The following is a 13551-nucleotide window of genomic DNA, read 5'->3' on the forward strand; positions in this document are numbered from 1 at the left end:
ATCTTCTTCCCACCATCCCCAATAATGGACAAGGGATATTGCTGGGATAAACACCAGTCCTTGTTTCACCTTCGCATTTCAGAGTCTAAAATGTCTGTTTATAAAACATAAACAGAATGTTTATAGACACCAGAAAGGAAGAAACACTGTTGGCCCAAATGTGCTTGTCAAAGGTGGCGTTCTTCGAACGAAAAATTGTCAAAAGTACAAATCGGTGGCGTTTTTCGAACAAAAAATTGTCAAAAGTACAAATCAAACCAGTGCTTTGTTTACGTCTGCATCCACCAGAGGTCGTATGGTAATTTTCTAGTTCCTGTGTCAGCATCACCAGAAGAGAATAAGATGTGCAAGCTCCCCATTGCACAGTATGGATAATAATAAATGAAATAATCACTGTGTTGTACATGTAAACGAAAAAAAGGCTTGAGAAAATATGTGGGGGCAACTCAAGGGAGGGGGACAACCTGTTACCATCCCAAAACCCTAACTTCCAAAACTACCATGTCACTTTCCTGTAATGTAATCCTGTATCATATAGTATAGTAGATGCTAGCATGTGAAACGCCCTCCATCTTTCTAAAAGTAAAGAATAGAGCAAACAAAAATGTATGTACATGGGTTCGTTGCTGCTGTTTCTTCAGTTCTCTTCCAGCCATTTGCATCATTGTCTGGCCATCGCAGGCGCTCTTGGACCCCCAAAACTAGGCTAGATGGGATTCAAGGCATGAGGAAGACGGGTGAAAATGCATCCTGAAGATGGTTCGCAGCTGCCAATACGGCTCAAGTATTCAGTAACATTTCCAAAAGAAATCATGGTATTAGTGCTGACTGCTTGCTTAGCATAGTTTTGCTATGGACATAGACACAGTACTGTACAGTCACTCGCCAAGGACATCACTACAGCTGCACAATAGCATCAGGAGAATTTCGTTAATATGAATGGGAAAAAAAACACAATTCCATGCAGATAAAATATGATATAGCAGTGCCCTTTTATCAGGATGGTTCCATAATCATTTTATTGACACGTCTTATTTAAGAGAATTACTGGTTGTCTTGTTTCATTCGCTTATCATTTCCTAAACCATTGATTTGGATCAGATCAGTGCTACAGTATTGTTATGAAGTGAGCATGTTATGCAAAAACTGTAGATAAAACATGGTGCACGAGTGTGTCATGTTTAAACATGCACAACACAGTTTGCCATACACAACGCGCAGCAGGGTCATAACAGTCGAAAGTTTAGTTGGTGCTTAGTGAAGTCATCCATCACTCACCTCTACAGACTTTAAATAAAACTAGCAAGCAACGCATGCAATGCAATCCAATATATCAAGATGCCAAGTCTTAAGGTCGGTTGCCTCATGAGCAATCTATCACCAGAGACCCTGTTAAAATAAAAGGAAAATTAGTGACTCTGCCAAAACATCATCAACCTGTAAAGTAACAGGTGTAATTGCAGTTACCACATCCCATCAATTCTGTCTGATATCGGTCGAGTGAACTTGGGAACAAAGCGTGACATAGTCAATGACTTGAAACCATGTGCTGCAATAACAAATTGAAATCAACCAGAGAACAAAGCTAAAAGTGAGTCTGTATTTAGGATGCAGGACACATGCTTACCTTTATCATCATCTTCATCATCTAATTGCTTGTCTTTATCCATCTCTACATCAATAGCAATTTGGTCATTGTTGACTTTTCGCGCGCCTCGAAGCTGAGTGACAACTGCTGGGCTTTTGTCATTCTGCGCTCAATTGAAATATGCAAGTAAGCATATATAAACAAATCCAATACATATTAATTTGTTCTATCCAGTTTGTACAGGTACTTTTATATTCACAAAATAGAACATACTTACCATTTGTTCAATCTCTGAAGTGCCAGGCAAGTTTATAGATCTGTTCAGTTGACTGGATGCCCTATCCCGGCGAAGCAACCCTATTTGAGAATCCTTTTGGCTCAATGAAGCTTCTAGAGCATCTGATTTACGCATCAATTCTTCCATTTTGGTCCTCTCAACCTGTAGTAAAGAATCTTTGCTTTGGACTACAACCCTTAAATCATCTGATTCAGATATCAGAGATCCTATTTTTTTGCTCAACATCTCCATATAGACAGGAACTGGAGTGCCATCATAGTCGCAATGCACGCCAAACTGCAAAAGTGCTGTTTCTAGCCATTTAATGAAATCGTTTATCTGTGATGAGTACTTTTTGTTGCTCTCTTCAGTGGTTAGCAGTTCATTCGTACTTCTTGTAACTTCCTGCCGCAGAAAAGAGATCTCTGAATCTCTTTCTTGCAATTGTGACTGAAGGTTTTCCACTTCTGCAAGAAGATTTTCAGACAAGCTATGCAACTCATCAAACTTGTCGACAGTCGTTGCAAGTTTTGCCAGAGCTTTAGTCCTAGAAACTTCTGCGCTCTTTAAAGCAAATTCTTTTTCTTGCAGCATTTGCTCCAACTCATGACTTTTGTTCTCCATGACTTCAAGCTCTTTTTCTTCTTCATCAAGTGCTTGCATCAAACCTTCAATTTCTGCAGAATACACACAAAAAAAGTATTAACAACCATAGGAACAAATATTTTCGGATTTTTTTAATTATGCGAAAACATGTAGCAGTGAACAAAACATAAGTAACCAAACCAAACTGAATCAAAATGTTCTGACAGCTCACCTTGGTCTTTTCTGCTTAGTTCATCAGTCAATTCCTTAATTCTTCCGTGCTGCTCACTTGCCATTGACTCCATATTTTTAAGCTCATTTACTTGAGTCTCTAAAGCCTTGTTCTCATTATGCAACATATCAACTTGTTTCGCCAAATTGTGGACCTCCATTTTTGCACCTTCGAGCTCGACTGAGAGCTGCTTTGCAGAAGATTCAGCCGCCCTTAACTGATATGAAAGCTCTGAACTGATTGTGCTGATTTGGATATCTTTAGCTTGAAGCTCCTGCTGCAACTCAAGAACAGTAGCCTTCAGTTCCTTTGTGCTGCCTTCATTACTGTTCCGAGAAGTTTTTACAGCTAGAACTAACTGTTCAACTAATGATTTTATACGTTCATCTGCAGAATGATCAACAGCATAGCTCTGGTTACCAGGGTATATATCAGTCATCCCTTCAATCTCAGCAACTGAACTAGTACATGCTTCATATAGCAAGCTCATATTCCTGCGTTCAGATACAATCTCCTCATCTCTTCCTTTCATCTCCAACTGTAGTTCAACAAATTTTGCTCTCAAAGATTCCAACTCATTTTGCTGAGAAGTGAGTCTGTTCTGCAAGTTGGACATTACATCAAACAGCTCTGTTGCTTTCTGTTCAACTGAAAAGCCATGCTCATCAATGCTTCTTTTGAGATCATTACAGTCTTTTACACACTCAGATAAAGCACGGCATGCAATAGCAAGATGATGCAAAATCTGTCTCTCATCGGTATCATCCATCTTAATTTCCAAAGGAGCATTTGGAATATGAGCCTTCTGTAAAGAGCAATTTAAGACCAATTAGAAAGTAACGCCCTTATTATCTCATATAGCAACAACATATGTGTACTGCTTCAGCGCAGGAAAAAAAGCAAGGTCTTCCATTTCATTATGGGTGGAAATGCCATATTCCGAGGAAAATATTGATGACTTCCTTGGTGAATCAAGGTACCATGAAAGTTTAAGGATAAGGATATATTCTATATAGATATTATCTTTTAAGTTTTAACAATATGAATCTCATTAAAAGAAAAATAGGTTGAGTTATCTAACCATGCAAAAAATGCAGGACAATGAGTAGGTATTACGTGTCTTGGATATACATGTGGCGAAACACAAATACAAGTTAACCTAAGCAATCAGTCGTACTTTCAAAATGGTATAAAACTTGCTAAGATGCTGTGACTGTAAATATATTGAAATGAAGAAAAACACATAGAAGTTTACTTAAAGCATAATATACCTTGCTGTTTATGCGGTTGGACAAAACATGTTTAGAAGCAATCGGTACATCCATCATATTTGTGCCATCTATCCATTTACCAGAAGACTTCATGAAGTTTTCCATATAGCAGATAAGGTCCACATCCTTACTGAATGCATTGACAAGATGATGTGAAAGTTCAAAGCAGACTTCTCTTAGTTGACTGCTGGTGGAGTTCAACTCCATCAAATGATCTAATTGCTTCCTTCTTGTCTGTGACTGCGCATGCATAACATGCTCAAGGTGACGAACAGCATCAGCTCTTGCAGATTCTGTAACACTGTATTGTTTATAAGATTCAGAAAGTGCAGCTTCTGCCTTGAACAATTCCTCCTGCAGGTTGTCAGCCCTTTCATGAGCTTCATTTAACTCAGCTAGAAGCAACTCTGTTGCTCGTTTCGATTTCTTCACTTCATTCTGTGATGAAACCACTGTTTCCTGTAGGTCAAGGCAAAATTTTGCTATCTTTTCAACCTTGGTAACTGGATCCGTATCAAATTCCCGAGCAATGTCCACTTTATTTAAAGCATTTAATAATCCACTCAAATACTGGTTTGTTTCATGCAAGCTCTTCTCATTCTCAGCCAATCGATCCATTAAAGATGATTTCTCAGTCTCAAGTGATTCTATGTGCTGTTTTCTTTCATTCTTAAGTTTCTCTATCACAGCATTCATCTCTTCTATAGTTTGCTTCAGGCTGTCTCTGTGTTGCACTAGGCCCTTCCCTTTTCTGACAGCAACATTTAGTTTCTCCCTCAATGAGGTACACTTTTGCTCCTCCTGATTTAACTGCTCCTGCAGATTGTCCCGCTGCTTACCCACAGATTCTAGTTCAAGAACTAGCGACTGATACTTTTGCATCTGCTCAGCATCACTTTCTTGCAATTTGTTTATTTGAGCTTGAGCATGTAAGGTCTCAATTTCCAGCATTAGTGATTGCGTCTTCTCCACAGCTTCATTACGCTGCTGCTCCACTAAGGCCAGATTGTTGCGAGCATAATCTAACTCATTATTTAAAGAATTTAGTTCGATCTCTTTGTCGCTTGTACCAGTAACCAATGTAGAAGCATCATTAGATGGCTTGATATCCTCTAATTGAATATCTCTCTCAGTAAAATTGCCTTCAGTGGACTTGGACAAAAGAGTACCATAGTCATCCAAAAGTTTCCTCAACAATTTACCCAAGCACAAAACAGCAGAAGTGTCACCCGATGAAATTTCTGAATCACTGCCATCCTGCAATGTGTTTTGCACCAAATTCAGCAGCTTGTGGATCTCTGTGTCCATTTCATGATAGTGCCTGCTCTCCTCGGTTTTCTCAGCTAACTTCTCCTGCAATTCAGATAGATCTTTTCTCAAATTATCTCTGACAAACTCATCTTGAACTGCTTTCTCAGAGAGTCCAAGGAACTCAAATCTCAGTTTCTCTAGGCTTTGTGAGAAAAAATCCTTCTCAGCCTTTATAGCAACAACCTCTGCGCTGAGTTCAGATATCCTTTTATGCGACTCTTCTAGATCAGCAATAAGCATTTCAGAGGAATCCTCAAGGTGCTCAATCTTCAACTGTAATGAATCTCTTTCCTGCTCCACCTCCAAGAGTCTGTTTCCTAACCATTCTATCTTATCTTCTGCTTCCAACATCCTGAACTGTGGGGGGATGCTAATTTGACCAAGGACTTCTTCCCATTTCTGTATAAGACTGTTCCTCTCCACTAGAGATTGTTCCAACATGTTGTTGTGTTCAGCCAGCTCATAGAATTTCCTATGCAGCTCCTCATACTTGCTCTTTAATTCATCTGATGCTGGATTTGAATTTGAGTTCTGCTCATCATTTATCACATCCATGGCCACACCAGACTCAGAATGCCCATCAACAGAGGATCTCTTGTCACCATCAGGTAGAGTAAATGAAGTGCCAACAGCCATCTTCGACAGCAGTTCAATTTTTTCAACTATATCTCGAGAATGAAATTGCTCTGGCAAATCCAGGTCTTCTAAGACTTCTTCGATTCTCTGAAGAACAGAGTCTTTTAGAAGAAATGAGTCCCTTAGAGCTGTAGCTGAATTCCTTATGTATGAGAGCTCCGATTCCAAAGCTTCAATTCGATCTGCTTCTGTATAGGATTTGAGCTTAGCTTCCAACTCTTTCAGCAATGTTTCCTTTAACTGCAGTTCTTGTGTGAGCTTCTCGACCTCACCAGACTTCTCCAACAGAGACTGCTTAAGGCTGTCACGCTGCACAATCAAACCTTTACCTTTTGCAACAGCAATACTAAGTTTTTCCTTGACAGATGTAAGTTTCTGATCAAACTGTTCAAGTTCAGAAACCTTTTTCTGAAGCTCAGTACGCGAAGTTCCAAGAGCTTCATCAAGCTTTTTCATGCCATCCCTCAAGACTGGAACTTCAGTTTCCAGCTGAATATTTAGTGCATTGAGCTGGTTGATTCTGTCTTGCAAGTCAGACAGCTTTGGTAAGATTTCCTCTTTGATCAATGTAGGCAAGGGGTAAGACCACTTGTCGAATGAAATCTGGTCAAAAATATTGATATCTTGCAAGCATATCTTTGACAAGCGGATTTCTTCAGCTGCATTTTCAAATTTCTCAATGCATGAAGCCACACCGTCCTCAATGCATGGGAGAAGGGTGGTAAGTATATGATCTTCCTTGTTAAACCCTTCACCACTATCAGATATCAATTGAACACCTGCTGAGGAATGATTTACTGAGTGGGAAACCAACTTTTCAGCTACAGCAAGACATCTACTGTGTAGTTCATCTTGTGTGGCATTTTTGCTTAAAGAAGCTGACTTAAGCTCTTCATTCATAACACAAACATCATTCAAATTTTTTGTTAGAGAACTGTATCTCATGTTGAGCTCCTCGACCTCTTCACATTTACTCAACAGTCTTGACTCAAGGTCAGCATTGGTTGACAGCATAGTATGGTGGTCATGCAACAAATTCTTTAAATGCTCGATGAGTCTTCCATATTGACTTTCAATTGGTTCCTCAGCACTGTCCCCTCCACCAAATTCATTTGAATTTTTAAGTGAATCGCATAGAAGTTCCTGCAGGGAATCATACAGTTTCTTGACAGTTTCAAATGCTTGTTCGCTCCTCTCTTGAGCAACACAGTTTGCTTTCCTGAGCTCCACCAGAGAACTATTGAGCTGAGCATTATCAATTTGAGCAGCCTCTAATTTCTCCTGAAGACTCTGGAATGATGTAGCAACAAGATCCACACAGCTCAAAGTGCGGAAACTGAGATCTTCACTTTCACTGGAATCATTAGGAAACATAGTACATCCCAAAGAGGTGAGCCTATTTGTTACTTCAATGAGCAAATCTGATAAAGACACCCTCTCCTTCTCAAGAATGGAAATCCTTTCTACCGCATCCTTTTGCAACAGTTCTGCTTGATCAATGAGCCTTTCAGCATTACTGTTTGCATCCTGTTGAACAGTAGCAACCTGATTGTGCAGATTATCAATTGTCTCCTTGTAGTTGCTCAGCTTCCCAGCAAGTTCATCCATTTTGGCCGCAAGAACAACAGTCTGTTGTCTATCTATATCATGCTGCGCAGTAGACTTGACGGAAAGTTCAATTTTGTTACAAAGTTCAGCCACATATTCTTCAGTTTTTGTAATATCTGAGCTCATTGCCATAAACTTTTCCCCAAGGCGACGTATCATCTCCCGAGTTGACTTCCGTAATTCATCGTGCTCCCCCTCAGTTAGTCCAGTGTCATCCTCATTTCCTTTAGGCTCGAATGATTTTATGAGCTTCGATACCAGAACACGTCCATCAGACCTAGAGGAAATCCTCTCTAGCAACTTTTCAAGGTCATGCAAATCACCTTTAGACACCTCTAGATGGCCCTTCAGTAACTGTAAAGCAGTAGAGTTACATGAGTCATTCGTGTTGGCCAGATTAGGAGTGCACTGATGATTACCATGGCCAACAAGTACAGGCCTCGTAATGGCTCTTTCAGCATTTTCAGTATTGACTTTAGGTGGGTCCAAATGAAGATCACTTTCTTGATGCACAACATTCTGAAATTGGCCCAGCACCACATTATACTTAGCGTGCAAGTCTTTGATTGCAGATTGGTAAACATCTGCGCTGCTACTAGCGTACAGATTTTCCTCAATTAGCTGCTCCGTAAGTTGTTCAAAGTATGTTTCCGTATCTTTGACATGTGACTCAAGCTGCTTATGCTTGGCATATGAAAGGTTCAACTTGTCATTTAGTTCAGATAAATCTGAAGAAAGCCTACCCTTTTCATTACATAAATCCACATTGTCTTCTTCAAGTTTCTTTTTTGCTTCTTTCTCAGAGACAAAATTCGCAGATAACTCCAAATTATCTTTTTGCAATGATTCCAACAGAGCCCTATAATTTGCCAATTCTGTCAAAGTATGCTCCAAATTCTCATTGGAGGAACGCAGCTCTTTCTCCAAAACTTCACATCTGCTACTGCCAGCATCCATTTCCTCTTTCATAGAAGCTAAGTTAAGCTCAAGACCTGACAACTCTGATAAAAGCTTCCTGTTATCAGAAGATAGATGGTCCTGCTGCTCCTCAGCTGCTTTTTTGGCTTCTTTCTCAGAAGCAAGGCTTGCACTAAGCTCCAGGTTTTCCTTTTGCAGGGCTTCCAGTAACAATCTGTTGTCAGCTAATTCACTCTGCATTTGTTTTGTGTTCTCCTCGGAGGAATGTAGCTCACTCTCCAAACGTGTGCACCTTAAGTTGCTAGTGTTGATTTCTTCTTTCAAGGAAGCCATGATTAGTTCAAGATCTCCCTTAACTGTGCTCACCTCGGAAAGCTCATGTCTACATTGATGAAGCTCTTTGCTAACTGCCAGATTGCTTTCTTCAGTTTCTTTTAGTAGTACCTGGAGCTTGGTGATCTCATCAGAAGACCGCTGTGTAACATCTGAATAATGACCAGCAACCTCATCTAACTGCAACTGGAGAAAATCCCTCGATAGAGTTGCAGAGTACAGATGCCTCTGTATATCCTCAAAATGATCTGGCACAATGCCTTGCAATACCACACTTCTAAATAAAGCTGGATCACCATCTTGTTCACAAAGTGGAGTATCCACTGCCCCTGTTGGCTTGGCCTGTACACTCAAATCTTCATCAGTTACATGTGTTGTACTTGGATTTTCTTCAACAGCTTCCCTGCCCACTCCATCAGTTTCCTCCTCAGTGCCTCTTCCCGCAGTACTCTCAGGAATCTCATGTGAAGCTGCAACAGTCAACTCTTCTTCAAGTGCAGTCGCAGCAACTATTTCAGCAGAAACAGTGGGCTCGATGTCATGTTGTATATCTCCATCTAATGGAATCCTAGAAACATCTGTCAACATTTCTTGAGCTCCTTCATCATTATTATTATCAGCTCCAGTGTCTTGAGAAGGAATTGGCACCTCGGCGACTTCTTCGGAATCAGAGCTTGTTGGCTTTTCAACAGGCTCCATTTCCACCTGCTGGTGTTCCCCAAGTTGATTGCAATCATCACCGTCTCCATCACGTTCAGAAGAAGCATCCAACTCCATGTTATCCTTCAAAGTCATATCTGGCAGTTTCTTATCAACATGCACCTCACCCAGCTGAGCTCCTTCCACAAGATCACCACTGCCGTCTCCACTGGTAGCCTGGATTGCTAGATCCTCACCATCAGCTGCCTGGCTTTCATGCTGCTCCGAAACGCCCTGCTCACTAGTACCAGCATTATGCGCATCAGAGCCATCAGCTGCCGTCTCCTGTTCTCGCACTGCATCAGCATTCTCCACAGAGCCGGACTCCACAGCCCCAGGCCCCTCGCCATTGCATTGCTCCGCCTGTGACGTCTCCGCTTCCTGCATTGACAGACGAGCATTACACACAGGCAACACCAGCAACCCACTCAAAACCCAGACTCTCAACACTGGAGAACACGAGCTTCACCTCAAACGGAGTGCTGCTGCCGCCCACCCCGGCGAGGAACTTCAGCCCGACAGGCGATTTCGGCTCGGGCACGGTGGACTCCTCCGCCTTGGCCGCCCCCTCCTCGGCCTCCGCGTCGGCGTCGGCTTCCGCCGCCTTCTTCCCGGGCTCCCGCTTCCCCTTCTTCTTCCGGAACTGTTGCAGCTGCACGCAAGCAGAACGCAACACCCGATCAGAAATCGCGAGAGAGAAAAAAAACGCACAAAAAAAATGGGGAGAAGGAATCCGCGGGACTCGTACCTTCTTCCGCCCGGCAGCGAGGAGATCGGTGCGGCTACTGTTGCCGCCGCCGCCTCCTCCTCCTCCTCCTCCTCCCCCTCCTCCTCTGCCGCCACCGCCTCCCCCTCTGCCTCCGCCGCCGCGGCCGCCGCCCCTGTGATCCATGCGGAGGAGATCTCCAGCCCCGGGGCAGTAGCGGTCACGAGAGGCGGGGAGGCATCAACCAATCCCGCCCGCCCAAACCCTAGGCGCCGGCGGATTGCCCCCCAATCGGACCGGGTTGGCGCCAATCTGCAAGATCTGGGAGGCGGGAGGGAATCGCGCGCGCTCGGGTTTGGGGGATTCTGGGAACACGAGGAGGAAGAAATTGACGCCGGGAAAAAAAAAGAAACAGAAGAGAGGTTCGTGTTCCACGTTACGTTACCGCGCTGGGCCCGACCCGGTTGGTGCTTGACCCTATGCAGTCGAGTTACTGACGTGTGAGGTCAGGTCCACGTGTCAGGGATCAACTGCACAAGGACCGACTGCTGTTCGGGGTGGCCGGTGTCGGTTCGAACGCGACGGTTTCACGTACCCACCCGACGAACACAATGCTAGAGCATCTTTGAAAAACTGAGGCGATAAATTTTCGAGATCGACGAAGTCACCACTGACGCCTCGCTGTCGATGGGCATGTCACCTATCATTGAAAGAATAGCGCGCGGTTAAATCATGAAATAAATCTAGAAAAATGCGAGCACCAGTGCCGAGCCGAGGACTCGAACCTGGTGGGCAGGTTCCACCACAAGGAACCTTTTCAGCTGAGCTCAATATCAAATTATCGATCACCCACGGGGTGGAACCTTAACAGCTGAGCTACGCTCAGTTCGCGGCAATATCGAATTATCGATCACCCCACGGCCCATAAGTATATTGTAAAAACAAATACCACAGTGGAACTTTTTAAAAAAAATTAAAACCTCAGACAAATCCTTCGACCCTGCCAACAATGACTAAAAAAACCAACAAATGTATTCCTGAACCACCTATTCCGATGGGAAAAACCATGTTAACCGATTTGCAGTAATATTAGATAATACTTGCAAATGTACACACCTACTTGATTTAAATCGCAGTGAACTGGGGATAGGATGAGCTAATTAGGTTGTTAAGAGGAGCATTGAAATTTTATCAAAAGAAAGAGCTGAAATTTATTGTTGAACAGATTTCATTTCAGGCTGCACGGAATCCAAATGAGAGCGGAAAATAAATTACAGGACAAATTACTATTTAGGCATGTACAACAATGTAACTTTGCAATACATCATTCTTTTATATAGTCATTCTTGACATTAAGATCTTGCATATTGCATTCACCGGTTTACCAACTGCAGCCAGAAACCTCATCACATCAATTCGTGCATCAATTAAATAATGGCAGAGATTCGGATTTTACTATTGCAATGCATCATTCTTTTATATTTTCATTCTTGACATCAAATGAACTTGCATATCGCATGGTCTATCAACTGCAGCAAACAACCTCATCATCTCCTCTCTTCAAATATTTTGAAGTAAAAGTTCAGGTACGTACGTAAATGTGTAATGTTGTGCCGCGTCGTGCGCCGGTGCCATCATCTCCTCTCTTCAAATATTTGAAGTAAAAGTTGAGCTGAACATTTTAATTTTTAACCAAACGGTCCTAGATTCATTCTTCTCCTATACTTGCACTACTAAAACAAGGAGCATTATATTTAGGGATCAAGGACTAGAGAGTCCGTAGCCATCAAGTACAGGGTGACAGCACTGTACCGTTCATGAGTACATATTACGAAGGAAGAAGGCCTTCTTCATGTTCTCATCTATCTGTACTTATCCTGATCCACTGCCTGCAAACTAGTGTGTGATCTCTTGTTATGCAGTGAGTGGACAATTTCCCAAGTATAACGCTAATCATTAACTGGGATTAAAGCTAGCCAGTGCTGAAGTAATAGGCAACACTTACGATGAGAGAGCTCTGAATATCTGCATGCTAGTACAGGTGTGCAAACGACGTTTCCTCTGGAATCCAAGATTACCCCCCAAGTATGTGGAAACTGTTACCTGTCGGCCCACCTGTCAGTTTTCAAGATCCATGTCGTGTAGTCCTGGAATGACTGTGACATAGGTCAAGGTGTTCAAAGCGGATATGGATGTGGGTAAGTGGATTCATGTGTTTGGTTATGACTAAGGTAGTGTTTGGTTGGCTTCAATGTAACGTAATCTGATTACTGAAGGTAACGAATCCCATTACATATGTTTGGTTACGGTGGTTTGTAATCAATTGACACTGTAATCGAATCCCTTACCTAAATAATATCTATACAAGCTTGTTACCCCTCCTCCCCCACCGTAATCAGATATAGCACCCACACAGTAATCTGATTACGTTACCAGAGTGCAACCAAACAAAGAGGGCAATCACCTATTCCACCTCCAAATACACTGTGATCTGATTCCCTTTGCGTTTACGTTACCTTAGCACGAACCAAACGCTATCTTAATTATGACCCCTATGCCATTGCCCATTTAAAATGCGAAAAGAGCTTACTAAAAATTGGATGACATGGATTTTTCTGCCAGAGGTCGTGGCTTAGCGTACACAAGTGTTTTCTTTCTGCAAGGTACATTTGGATGTTTCAGAATTCAAAGTACCGTAAGCACATTTGTTTTATGAATCATGCATATAGACCACTCCAGGTGGTTAATATTTTCCTTACTTTGTTTTTCTTTTATGCTCTGGAGGTTGGTCGAATCTCTTAGCGACTCGCGCTCACCTGATTAGTAAGGTTACCCAAATTTCTCTTAAAACTTCGATAATCAGTGGTGAAGACAGAGCAAATATGTGAGAGAGGCACTTGACTTGTGGATGCATTTTTTCAAATTTTCGTGGGTACATAGCACCCCCTAATTATATTGTATCTTCATCCCCTAATTATACTATGTCTTCATCCCGGCGCTACGTCACTTGCGATTACGAGCACAGCACATGTGTGTGAACATCTGCGTCGGATTTTATTTAGGAAAATATTAAAAAAACCCTTTAAGAGGGGTTCTTGCGTTGTTGTCACGTGCTGTGCCGTGCCAAGTGCCGGCTCTCGTTGCACCGGCCGGCTGGTCGGCACGTCACCCACCTCTCCCCCAATCACGCACGCACACACGACGCGGTTGCCGCCCGCGCCCGACCCGTCTCGCAAGCATGCAGCCAGCAACCACACCCATCCTTCCTTCCCTCCCCTACTTCCCGGCCGCCCCGACTTCCGAGCAACCCCGTGTCGGCCTCGGGAGCGCGCGACGTAGCCCCACCCCCACGACCGCGCTCTGCTGCACGGCACGGCTACACCCCCG

General features: G+C 42.8%; 1 protein-coding gene across 2 annotated transcripts; it reads right to left on the bottom strand.

Moving 5' to 3' along the window:
* Positions 1-334: 334 nt before the first annotated feature.
* On the bottom strand, positions 335-10579 carry LOC101776238 (nucleoporin nup211). 2 transcript variants are annotated; one of them, XM_012847558.2, is made up of 9 exons: positions 10207-10579; positions 9928-10110; positions 3954-9839; positions 2683-3484; positions 1866-2542; positions 1628-1751; positions 1468-1549; positions 1279-1389; positions 335-903 (listed from the first exon to the last, which is right to left on the bottom strand). In XM_012847558.2, exons 1-8 carry the CDS (start codon positions 10348-10350, stop codon positions 1290-1292), a joined length of 7998 nt encoding a protein of 2665 aa, XP_012703012.1. In that variant the 5' UTR covers positions 10351-10579; the 3' UTR covers positions 335-903; positions 1279-1289. The 2 variants fall into 2 exon arrangements, with proteins under 2 accessions (XP_012703012.1, XP_004951897.1); XM_004951840.3 differs by having other exon boundaries at positions 2683-3487; positions 10207-10578.
* Between the last annotated feature and the right edge of the window lie 2972 nt (positions 10580-13551).

This window comes from Setaria italica, chromosome I, assembly GCF_000263155.2.
Source record: "Setaria italica strain Yugu1 chromosome I, Setaria_italica_v2.0, whole genome shotgun sequence".
Lineage (NCBI taxonomy): Eukaryota > Viridiplantae > Streptophyta > Magnoliopsida > Poales > Poaceae > Setaria > Setaria italica.